Source organism: Rhineura floridana, chromosome 4 (genome assembly GCF_030035675.1).
Source record: "Rhineura floridana isolate rRhiFlo1 chromosome 4, rRhiFlo1.hap2, whole genome shotgun sequence".
In the NCBI taxonomy this organism is placed as follows: domain Eukaryota; kingdom Metazoa; phylum Chordata; class Lepidosauria; order Squamata; family Rhineuridae; genus Rhineura; species Rhineura floridana.
In genome coordinates, this window is record NC_084483.1 from 106548754 (window position 1) to 106562051 (window position 13298).

A 13298-nucleotide genomic window follows, 5' to 3' on the forward strand; every position below is an offset into this window, starting at 1 on the left:
TCTTCGAGGTCGTTGATTCATAGGGTCACCATAAGTCGTAATCGACTTGGAGGCACATAACAACAACATTAAGGGCTGTAAACACTAATTTTCACCCATTGTTTGACCAACTTTGCAAATGAAACTTTTCTACATGCAATGTTCTTGCAGAAGCAGTTTTTATATGCGAAATAGGTTTTGCAAAACCAGCTGTTCCGAAATACAAGTTATTTATTACTTTTTAAAATCCTGCCCTTCCTCTAAGGAGTTCATGTCGGCATTAGTGGAGGTTTCCCATCTTTTCTTTGCACTATCTTTGTAAGGTAAGTTAGGCTGAGATAGACTGAAATCTGGTATCTTAACGTATGAATTAATTTAACACAATTTATAATTTCTCTTGAATTAATGTGTTGGTTACTTTTTGTTTAGTTTTCCCTGGAGCGATAGCCTGTTCGATGTGACATGGAGTGAGAACAATGAACATGTGCTGGTCACTTCCAGTGGGGATGGATCTTTACAAATCTGGGACACAGAAAAACCTGCAGGTCCACTGCAAGTCTATAAAGAGCATAGTCAGGAGGTATAGTAGATGATGTTTTCACATTTCATTCTCAGAAAGGGCCCCTAACTCTTAGGCCTACTAAAATGATAAAACAATGATAAAGGTAGTTAATGATTTTACTCTTAGATTGCTGTTTCCATCAGTTTTATGAATATTAGTTTGAGATTGGCTGTTTGATCGAAATTCTCCTAATCCCTGTCAGTATTGGTTTCTTGTCATTGGTCTTGCTCCACTTTCTCCTGTTAACATGTTTTTGAACAAAGGAAAATAATCTTACGATTTAAAGAGAAACACTGCAGATGAGACTTAACTTCTTACTAAAATTTTCTATTCTGACAGGCTTTTGGGAATTAACAGTAAGGGCTATTAAGAGTGCTGGTTTACTGATTTTTATTTTGTGTTTTTTACTCGCTAGGTTTTAAATGGTTTTAATTCTATAGATAGTTTAATTACATTTTAATTATAGCTTTCTGTATGTTTTACTTAGATGTTTTTAACTATATTTGTTTTAATTTTTGTAAGCCGCCTTAAGTCCCAGTTCTGGGGAAAAGGCAGGATATAAATGAAATAAATAAATAAAAATAAACTTCTGGAGTAATTGGAGAATTAAATTTACATCCTCTAGATATTACAGTGATCTATCCCAAAGGTATATTCCTTTTATCTTTCCCAGAGTTGTCATGCCTATTTAGTTCAAGCAAATGTGACTATTTAAGTAGTGCAGTGCATAGTCAGAGCTCATAATTCATTACTTTTTTGAGGAATGAGTACGTAATTCCTTTACATTTTGATTGTAATAGAACTAGGAGTAATTTTATTACTTTTGTGGAGTAATTGTAATGTTTCCAGCATTACTTTGGGGCATTACTGGGGGGGGGTGGAAGCAGGGGAAGTCTGCTCCTCTGATCTGTGGATGAAAATCTTGTGCCTCAAACTGGGCTTCTGTGCAGCGTCGCTCTTTCCTCCTGCTCTATGGGTGGGTACGAGGCGACGAGGGAGGAGGTGGAGAATGAGACAGGGTGGAGTGGAGAAAAAAATTGTTTAAAAAAATGGATGGTGGTGGTGAAGAATGGAGTGGAGGGAAAAAGGAGCTGGAGGGCAATAAAGGAGAAGGTGGCAACAGATGGAGATAAAGAACTGTGAAGGTAAAAGATTATGATCGTGTGTATGTATGTGTGTGTGTGTGTGAGTGAGTGAGATGGGGGAGGGAGAGGGAGAGGGAGAGAAAACACACTAGGCACACAAAGCGGCCTCCACCACCCTCTCTGGCTACTGTGCTACATTTGCAGTATTGTAACTTTTGTGCATCTCGGGGAAACGTTTGCTTGCTGAGTGTCCCTTAGTTGGTGGCAGGGCAGGGTCCTGGAGGTGGTTAAATGAGAGAGATTATGCTTGCTGGCTGGGGGAGGGAGGGGTTGTACTTGGTTTGACATGCAAAGATCTGAGTTGTGGCCTCTGCCTCCCTCTCCCTTACCGGTGGAGAGACCACCATTGCTATCTTATGGGTAAAAAGAATTATTCTACTCCCTCTGTATGTGTGTGTTTATTTTACAGCCACAAGAGTGGCTGTATACTATAGCCAGTGTATATTTTTCACATTCCACAATGTTACATTGAAAATACCCCCATGCCATTCTGATGCTTCCCATAAACTCATTTCAAAAGAAAACCTTACAAAACTTATGGTCCTGAACTCAGAATTTTCATCGCAATACACAAAACAGTCAAAGAGAATCAAGAGTTCAAAGTCTAAAAAGAGAGAAAAAAACCCAGAGCCCTTTTGGACTTTTTTCTCTGAGAGTTCTCATAATCTGCTGAAATTCATTAAAAATCAGTCATGTTCACAGAGTACCTGTAATCCTGTTAATGACCTTGCCCCATACTCTGACCTTCATCTTCTGCAGTTTAAAAGTTTAAAAAATGCCTGGCTGATTTTTAATTAATTTAAGAAATTTTGACTGGAGCCCAATTATAGTGTTAGGCATGCTCAGTAAGAACCAACTGTCAGAGTTCTAAAAGCCAGACTCACAGCTGCTTGGCTTGGCTAATCAGGGGACCACACCCACACCAGACTTTGATTTCACTTGAGACAGTGATAGCTTCACTAACTACACTTCCCAGAATTCTTTGAGAGAAGCCATGACTGTCCAAAATGAACCAAAGGCCTGGTGTGGAGGTGGCCAGGGACAGCTTTGGTTTAAATTTGTGTGGGAGGCTACATGTACCTGCTGTAGAATAAAAAGGTGGGAGAAACACTGAAAAGCAATGATACTATTCACAATGTTTTCCTTTTGGAAAGGAAGGAGGCTTCCCTTCTGCCCAGTGCCCACCCACTCAGTCTCCTCCTCTCACCCTCCTCCTCCCTTCCATGCCCCTCCCCCAGATCAGTGTTGGACTATGACCTGGGAGACCAGGCTTCGAATCCCCATACAGCCATGAAGCTCACTGGGTGACCTTGGACCAGTCACTGCCTCTCAGCCTCAGAGGAAGGCAATGGTAAAGCCACCTCTGAATACCATGAAAACCCTACTCAAAGGGACGCCATAAGTCCAGTCGACTTGAAGGCAGTCCATTTCCATTTTCAAACATGATTGCACAGAAATAAATCCCATTGAACTCAAAAAGTATACAAATGATCACACCCACCCTCCGCCTCCCTCTTGCCCCTTCCCTCTCCCTACCCATGACCTTCCAGTCCCCTCCTTCTCCCTCCTCCCCTCCCTTTCCTCCTCCACATGGTCAGTTTTACCTATCCTAAGCATGATTGCACGGAAGTAAATACCATTGAACTCTATAAGCATGCAAAAGATCAAACCTGCCCTCCTCTCCCCTTCCCTTTGCTCCTTCCAATCTGCTCATTCCCTTTCCCTCTCCTCCTTCCCCTCCCCCATGATCAGTTTTTCCTATCCTAACTATGATTGCATAGGAGTAAATCCCATAGAACTCAATAAGCATTCAAATGATCACACCTGCTTTTCCCCTTCTTTCCCTCTCCTCTAAATTCCTCCTCCCTCTTCCTTCTTCCTCCTCCCCTGCCCACTCCAGTCCTCCTCCCCCCCAAAGTCAGTTTTACCTATCCTAAGCATGATTGCACGGGAGTAAATCACAATGAACTCAATAAACATGCAAATGATCAAACCTGTCCTTCTCCTCCCCTCCCCCTCCTGCCTGCTCCCATCCCAGTTCTTCCCCCTGCCTTTCCTCCTCTTCCTTCCCTCCCCATCCCCTGTGGTCTGTTTCACCTATCCTAAGCATGATTGCAGGGGAGTAAATCCCACTTAACTCAATAAGCATGCAAACGATCAATCCATTCTTAGCAAACTTGGGCAGGATCCCATTTCTTACCTCCCAGATTAAAAAGTAGGGAAATTCACTAACAGGCAAAAAACCTTGCGGCTTAAGAATGTACATATAGCCCACAGATATTTCTATCAAGCTTTAAAAAGCAGGGAAATTGGGCAGCTACAGTGAATGCACCAGTGGAGTAGGAGACCTGACCTTCTCTCTGAGATATTGGACTGCCCTACAAATTTGTCAAAATGCAAACACCATTTGGGTTGGTCTTTCACAGTCCAATCCACTTCCTGTGTAGTTTGGAAGAATTTGGTAACATGTGCCTCTGAGCATATGTTGAGTAGTGGCAACACCTGCAATCAGCCCAAATAATAGAAAGAAGACATGTGCTGTGCTGATCTTGTTTTAGCAGGGAGAAGGCAACATTAGTAAGACAGTTGATATAGTTCAGATAGTCGCTTTAAATATGTCTGATTTACCTTGCAATTTTAGTAAAGTTTCCTATAGGAAATCATTTTCTTTTGAATATATTTCTGTGAATATGTGAAGTATAGCAGCACTTTGCAACATTTACACTAAAAAAACTCCAAACATAATTGTGGAATAATGGCACTGACTTCTGGAAAATAGTCTCCAGTGGACCTCAGGAGTGTCTCAATTTGCACAAGATAAAACAGTGGGAGGTGAAATATATTCTAGCAAAATGCTAGGTGTGCTCTAGGTTTTTAATTGACCACACCCACCTTTCCTTAAGTGGAGTGGTTTAAGCATAGCAGGCTGAACACATGCATCTGAGCTGGCCAAGTTTGTTTTTTCCAACAGCTGGAGTCATTGCTTAAGTAGCAACATATTGTAATCAGTCCGATTTTACATCAAACTGCAGTTTCAGATTCAACTGTTAATGCACCCAAAACAGAACATAACCTCCAGTTTGAAACACAAAAGGCTGTCTTCACCATCATATTACATTGACCAATAAAAAGGCTTTGAAATTAATGAAAATAAATTTGACACAGATTTCTAGGATGAATAATGAGGGAAATAAAATTTTCTAGTTTAGATTCTCTGTACAAACATTAGTAACACAGGAAAGAAGGCAAGTAGGAACACCAACAAACATACAAAAATATAATTCTCCATCTTTGGAGATGGCAGGTGTTGCCACCACTCACCATATGTGAGTTTTTAATGTTGTTTTAGGCTACTTAGATGTGCAGCAGCCAAGGCCAGCACCTTGTAGGCTTTTTTTTAAGTAACTGAAATGTAACTAGTGATTACTTTTGAGAAAAGGTAATCAGTTACTTTCAGAGCAATTGAAATTGTAACAGTAATTACTACTTTTTTCGGCCATGTAGTTGTAACTGTAATTTATTACTTTTTAAAAGTAATCTTCTAAGCTCTGTGCATAGTATATACTTGTTTTGACTCACTAGAAAAAATCTCCGTTATTTCATCATCTGTAGTGTTAATAGTAAACATAAGGTTTTTTAATTCTGTACAGTCTATAAACTGAACTCAGAAGATTTTTTTTTCTGGGACACAAATCATTAGGTTGTGTGCTCTTATATCATATGAACTTTTGCTTTCTGAAATGAGTTATTACTTATTGGCTCTCATAAAGATGGCTAACCTCTTTTTTGCAGACTTTGCAGCTATATGGGTTTCACAGAAGCATGCTGACTCATAATGTTCTGCAGGCCTCTTAATGTCTGGCAAAATCTCTCAAGAATTATAGCTAATTTTGCTCTAGCTACTATCTGCTGAGGATCGTATTGATCATATAATTTATTTACCCAGTGAAAAAGAATAAACTTACTCCTAACTATCAGAGGTTAGAAAGAAATTTCCTCCTTTGGGAAGACTTGTTTTAAACTGTCTCTATGACATACGTTTGTCTCCTCCTTTATAAGTATCTGAATCTGGTGATTTCTGGAGGTAGCTTCAGACAGAGGCTTTGGCAAAGATTAGATCCCCCTTTGGTTGTTGTGTTAGTTGTTAAAAGTGGAAGCACAGGCTCATGCTGCCTATATAACAACTTCTTGATGCTGAAATTAGGTCTGCAGAACAGAGCACAGAAAGAGTTGGTGTCCAACTGTCTCATAATTATGGAAAAAAATTACTAAGGAGGTGGGACGCAAGGCCTTTAGGGTGCAGCATTATGAACTGTGTGTAGGCACAGCCCTCTCTTTCTTCCCCCTCCTGCCCCAAAATGATTGTGTGGTGCTTGTGTGCCATTTTCCCAGTGTGGGACAAGCCTTTTTCCCAGTATGGGGCCGTACAGAGGTGGTGGAACAGAGCCATGGAGCCACCCTCCAACACTAGTGTTACTATAGCTTATAGGGTTGCCAGGTAGTGCTGGGGGATTCCTGTTCGACTCCTTGGCCGTTGACATATGGGGTCCCTCAGGGCTCAGTTTTGTCTGAGGCCGGGCCTGGCAACCAAGAGGTCTTCTGTATCTTTAACAGTTGTGCAGGGGGAAGAACACCTGCACTTGGCTGACTTTCTCTTCTCCGAAGGATCAGTCTCAGGCCCTGAGCCTGGCAACCCTAATAGCTTATCTGGAAGGGTCTGGGGCTGGTGGTGAGGTTGGGTCTGCACAATATAGTGGCAGGATTGGCTCTGCTGGTGTGTCTGCACAGTCCTGCACTGCCCCATCCAGATAAGCTGTAGCAATCCTGATGTCAAGAGGGTGGCTCTGCAGCTCTTCTCCACCTCTCCAGCCTCTGGGGCCTGGGCTCCCATTGCCTCTGCAAGGGGGACCAATGAGATGTCGCCTTCTTCAAGCTGCAGGTGTCTTCCTGTATGATTCCCTGTTGTGCCCTGGAGTATAGGACTGGGCTGAGTTTATAGCAGTGTCAACAAGAGAAGGAGGTTACTGCCTGCAAAGATTATGTGCATGAGAAAACCATAAAGGCTATATGAATGAATCTTTATTTTTACCCCTCCCTTTTTCCAAAACTGGAACTCAGGGCGGCTTACAAATAAAAACTACACATAGGTAAAAAAACATGCAAAAATATACAATTAAAGTAGAATTAAACTATTCGTAACATTAAAACCATGAAACTTACACTTAAGATACTAAGACAATTTAAAACATTAAGAATAGGACCATAGAACAATACAACAGACCTTATGAGGCCCTATCTTAAACATCTTCTAGTCCAAAAGCCTGTCAGAATAAAAAAGTCTTTGCCTGCCGATGGAAGGATAGCAAGGAAGGGGCCATTCATGCTTCCCTAGGAAGAGAGTTCCAGAACCTGGGGGCAGCCACTGAGAAGGCCCCATCTCGCGTCCCCACCAATCGCGCTTGCGAAGGTGTTGGGACTGAGAGAAGGGCCTGGACCTAGGCCATATAGAGCTTTATAGGTCAAAACCAGCACTTTGAATTGTGACCGGAAACAAACTGGCAGCCAGTGGAGCTGTCGTAACAAGGGGGTTGTATGGTCCCTGTAACCAGCCCCAGTTAGCACTCTGGCTGCAGCTCTTTGTACCAGTTTAAGTTTCTGAACAGTCTTCAAAGGCAGCCTCACGTAGAGCGCGTTACAGTAATCTAAACGGGATGTAACTAAGGCATGCATCACTGTAGTCAAATCAGGCGTCTCCATGAACGGGCGCAGCTGGCACATCAGTCTCAGCTGGGCAAAAGCACTCCTGTCCACTGCAGAGACCTGGGCCTCCAAGTTCAAAGCTGAGTCCAGGAGCACACCCAAACTGCGAACCTGTGTCTTCAGGGGGAATGTAACCCCATCCAGCACAGGCTGAATTCCTATTCCCTGATTTGCCTTTCAACTAACCAGGAGCACCTCTGTGTTGTCTGGATTTAATTTCAATTTGTTAGCCCTCATCCAGTCCATCACTGATGCCAGGCACCAGTTCAGGACCAGGACAGCTTCCTTGGCTTTAGGTGGAAAGGAGAAATAGAGTTGGGTGTCATCCACATACTGATGACACCAAACCCCAAACCCCCGGACAGCCTCACCCAGCGGTTTCATGTACATGTTAAATAACATAGGGGACAAAACTGAACCCTGAGGGACTCCATATGTCAACGGCCAAGGAGTCGAACAGTAATCCCCCAGCGCTACCTTCTGGGTTCGTCCCTCCAGGAAGGAGCCGAGCCACCGCAACACAGTGCCCCCAAATGCCATCCCGGCAAGGCGGCCCAGAAGGATACCATGGTCGATGGTATCAAAAGCTGCTGAGAGGTCCAGTAGAACCAACAGGGACACACTCCCCCTGTCCAGCTCTCTGCGTACGTCATCCACCAAGGCGACCAAAGCCGTCTCTGTCCCGTAGCCGGGCCTGAAACCAGACTGAAATGGGTCAAGATAATCCATTTCATCCAAGAATCTCTGGAGAGCTATATGAAGAGAAAGGGGGGCAGATCTATATCATGCAATTATATCCTCACTGTCATGGCTTCCTCCAAGACTTCTGGGAATTACGGTTTAATGAGGGTGCTAAAAATTCCTATCCCCATTACAGAACTACGGCTCTCTAGGAAAGAGAGTTAAATTAGTTAAATTATTAAGTGAGTTTGAAGTCTTTTCTGTAGAATGATCCAAAAACTAGTTAGACCTTGTTTAGAACTGTAAACAAAGACACAATTTTTGGGTCGTCCATTACTAGCCAGCCATAATTTGTGGGCACCACTGACATCTTTCCCATTTTATCTGTGCATGGGAACTGTGGTGTCTTCTTAATACTGGACTGAGCTCTTGAGCAGGCAGAAGTACGTAAACTACTTCTGCCCATTCAAAAGCTTGAAAAATGGAAATGGACTGCCTTCAAGTCGATTCTGACTTACGGCGACCCTATGAAGAGGGTTTTCATAGTAAGCGGTATTTAGAGGTGGTTTACCATTGTCTTCCTTTGAGGCTGAGAGGCAGTGACTGGCCCAAGGTCACCCAGTGAGCTTCATGGCTGTGTGGGGATTCGAACCCTGGTGTCCCAGGTCGTAGTCCAACACTCTAACCACTATGCCACACTGGCTCTCACTCGCTAGCTTAGTGTGAGAAAAATACTTGAAGCAAACAGCTGCTTGAAACCTCAGCATAATATGAGGACCCTTCCAGAGATTAAAATGACAAATTAACATTATATAAAACGAGTACATTATCTTGACAGAGCAAGGACAGAATCTTGCACATCCAAAACTCAAAGCAGCCTTCTTACCTCCCTTTAGTTTGGGGTTTTTTGTGTGTCAGAATCTGTGAAGGCATGTCTATAAACATACAAGATACAATTCCTGCCCTGCAAATCATTTAATATTTAGTGTATTATTTTAATAGTGAATAATAATGACAACCTCTAGACTACTTGTTGCTTAGGAAACGAGAATTGAAGGCATCAGCCACAGGTTAGAGACATTTGTAGCAAAATGTTTACTATGCGAGATAGAAAAGACTTTTTCAGTTCATCTAAACATGTTTTAGCAAGATTCCTGACTGGAATATGGATATAGATATCTTCCAATAAACACAGGCTGACATTTCTTTTGAATAACATCTTGATGCTTAATCCATTTCTTATTCATTAATGCTGTCATTAATATTCATAATATTTCAGAACTAATTGTGCAAATGCTGTATAGATCTTTATTATCAGAGGAAATGTTGGCTTTAATTCTGCCATAGACAATTTTGGCACTTAGTGGTTCTCCGAGCAATATCAAGTGATGACCTCTTATTTCAGAGAATAACGCCATGAGCATCACATTTGATTAGGAGTTTCTTTTACTTGTCCTTGTACAACTTGTTATGGAAACAAACATTAGCATCAGAGGCAAACTTAAAATAGTTTCTTGCCTGGTTGAAGAATAAGAATTGTCTCTGGGTAATCTTTTTCTTATTAAGCCATAAGTGATTTATTTATTTTTTATTTATTTATTGAATTTTTATACCGCCCCACTAGCATGGCTCTCTGGGCGGTGTACAACAAATATAATAAATACAATAGAATCACATGGAACAATACAAAAAAGATAAATGCAAATCCATAATCTAAAACCAGTTAAAACATATTTAAGAAAAGCTAAAATGCCTGATAAAATAGGAAGGTTTTAACTTGGCGCAGAAAGGATAGCAATGTTGGCGCCAAGCACACTTCTTTGGAAAGACTATTCCACAGTTCGGGGGCCACCACTGAGAAGGCCCTAGTTCTTGTTACCATCCTCCGAGCCTCTCTATGAGTCGGAACTCGGAGGAGGGCCTTCGATGTTGAGCGTAGTGTACGAGCAGTTTCATATCGGGAGAGGCGTTCCAAAAGGTATTGTGGTCCCGTGCCGTATAAGGCTTTATAGGTTAAAACCAACACTTTGAATCTGGTCCGGAAGCATATAGGTAGCCAGTGCAAGCGGGCCAGAACAGGTGTTATGTGTTCAGACCGCCTGGTCCTCGTTATTAGTCTGGCCGCCGCATTTTGCACCAGCTGTAGCTTCCGAACCGTTTTCAAAGGCAGCCCTACATAGAGCGCATTGCAGTAGTCCAATCGAGAGGTTCCCAGAGCATGAACAACTGAGGTGATTAATGTATGTTTATGTAAAAATCTGCAAGCTAGTAGCTTCTCTCAGCTTATTTACAAGACTGATCAAGACAATGGTCTGCTGATATAGTAAAAAGTAAGATGTATCTAATTTAAAGTCTGTGTGGTGGCTCCATGTTAGTGTGTGAAAGAGGTGCCACAGGCCCAGCAGGACTGTTTCTGACATATCCCATCAGGATTAGCACTTGGCAATTTTGAGAATGGTGTTTCACAAGCAGTGAGTGCTTTGTGAATAAATGCACCAGGTTTCTCTATATCAGCCTTTTGAGATTTATCACTGAAGCCTGGCTATAGTGGTAATAGTGCAGAATTATTAAGTGTTTTGCAGCCTAGTTAGGGTTGCCATATTCCAGTTCCACAAATCCGGGCAGGCTAACTTGCATATTATGCAATGATGTAAATTAAGTATATTAATGGTTGCACTGTCCAGTTGTTTTGTTTTTGCGCCTAGTGATTACCACCAAAACTGGGGGAGGATATGAGGAATCTTTTTTTTAAAAAAAAAAAACACCTTACATTTTCAGCCTTAAATGCCTAGACTTTAGTTTCCAATACTATGGGATATTTATTTATTAAGAGGATTTATATCCTGCCCTTCCACTGTTAAAAACAAGTCAAAATTCAGATAATAATTTTAGAAATACTATAACTTCTAGATCTAAATCCATTGTGCTACTTGTCCCACTTCATAAATAATATTTCCCTGCTGATTTTGTCCATATAGTTCTTTAACATCTGTTGTAGCTTACTACTTCTGCGATGTTGGTCTGTACAGAAGATTGTAAAATATATGAAATATCTCTCACTGACTTGTGAAACTTTACACTGAACATCAATGCTAAATGAAGCAGGCAGAATAGTCTTAACTGGGAACAATAACAATATATTCCAGGGCTATGGGAAATTCTGATCATATCCTCAGTATGAGGTAGTGAAAAAAAATGAACAAAATCTATTTGAATTACTCCACATATCTTTTTTTTAAAAAAATATACATAGAAAATCTAACCAACATAAAAAATAATTAAGGCTGCAATCCAATACACACTTACCTGGGAGTAAATCTCATTGAACCCAGTGGAGCTTACTTGAGTAGACATGTATTGGATTGCACTGTAAATGATACAAGTTTACTAGTCTCAAAAAGCACATCTAAAGTACATTTAAAAGTACATCTAAAGAGACAATCTGATCATATATTCTACTACAGTAATCAACACATTTATTCTGTTTCTCTAAAAAGATATATTTTGTCCGTCAACATTTAATATTTACTACTCATCTTTTTAGCTCCGTTTAAAAAAACCTATAGGATAACACAGGGGCAGAATGGCTATAATATGTGATCAGTGCAGTTTGTAGCAGTGTACTACACAGGAGAATGTTATTATAAACTATGAATCAAAGTCTGTGTAGAACATTGGTGTGATATTAGAGTTACCCAAGATAAAAGGTTTTAAATCTTTTACAGAAATTGTGAAAGGATTTTAGACTTGATTTTGTTGATTAGACAAGACATTAGCAGGACCTCCTCTATGACTAAAGTATGCTCTTACATTGATCCCTTTGGGTTGAACATTGCCTGGGACTCAGGAGCTGCCAGTCTCCCCCCCCCCCAGGGCCCATGGCATGACTCGGATCACACATGAGAAACACCATCCCCTGGACTCACCATAGCAATCTGACCAAGCAAAGGGTGGCTGCGGTAACAACAAAAAATTACTTGAGGGCAGCACGTGTGCCCACCAAAGCTCTAAAAGAAAATGCAAGGAAGTGACATAGGCTTATGGGTTTTATGGATGGAAACTGGCATCGCTCTAAAGCCCTGGTCATCTCTTTGGTGAAAACTCTAAATACTTTGCATTGGAAGTTTGGGCAAAATGGGCAGAAAACTGCCACCACATTTTGCCTTCTGTCTCTGGATCCACAAGGGCTAGAGACTAGCTTTTTTTTTGAAAATGAAAGCTGAGAATCCAGGCCACCTAATGGACTAAGCGGGCACTGGGTGCCATGGATTGAATCCAGGTAAAACCTGGCTAACCGGGCAATATGTCAACCCTAAGCCTAGTTAACCAATCTTGCCATCCTTCAGGCGTTATCTCAGATTATACTTCGTGAATTATCTCTGAATATACTCTGACTTTTCAAAGCAGAACATTAAAGCGGTTGTCAGTTCTGACGTGTTAAAATTAGAACTGTCTGGATGTTGCCTTCTTCTGGTGAGATTTGAGGTGGCCTTTGAGCTTATGCACTTCTTCCCTTATAACTTTGTGCAAAAGTCAGCATCTGTAGTGGGAGGTCACTGGTACTTTGAATTAGTAATCTGAATTGTGTGAGAGAGATGTTCAGAGATATAAGAATGTTCAGATATCTATAGGGCTTCCTGGTTTGGACGTTGTCTTCTGTATATAATGAAGGGAGATGGGGGGAAATGAAGGGAAAATGTGTGAGCCTGAAGATAGCATGATAGAGAACAGGAGTGAATAATGTCTGGGCAGGTACTTAAAGAGCAGAAGTTCTGGAGATAATCATAGTGGACAACAGAAATTGAGCACAGGAGCCATCTTGGAAAGCACATGAAAACAGACTGTTGAACAGTTCTCGGCTTTCTTTATCAGGAAGAGGAGCCGAGGGCCCGAAGTAAAGACTGCAGTAATACACTTTCATAAGAAACAAAATGTATCTAACCTATCATATATTTCTTATTTCATGTGTCATAACTTCCTTCAGGAGGAAGGATGGGATATAAATTGAATAAATAACAATAAAAATAATGTAACTAAATAGATAAGCTACATCTTATATCTTTATGAACTGGATAATGATACTTTCTATATCTTGAAGCCTGTATATATAACACTGTTCAATTCCAAGTGTTAATAAGAGAAAGCTTTTGCTATGGGGCTTTGTTTCACTA

The 13298-nt window shown here is 41.2% G+C and overlaps 1 protein-coding gene across 3 annotated transcripts in view; it reads left to right on the plus strand.

Annotated features, from left to right (window-relative positions):
- The window catches only part of PEX7 (peroxisomal biogenesis factor 7), a 102828-nt gene that overhangs the window by 7308 nt on the left and 82222 nt on the right, over positions 1–13298 (plus strand). For all 3 annotated transcript variants that reach the window (XM_061623953.1, XM_061623954.1, XM_061623955.1), the window contains exon 3: positions 409–559. In XM_061623953.1, coding sequence (XP_061479937.1) covers positions 409–559 — 151 coding nt within the window. The remainder of the gene's footprint in view (positions 1–408; positions 560–13298) is intronic.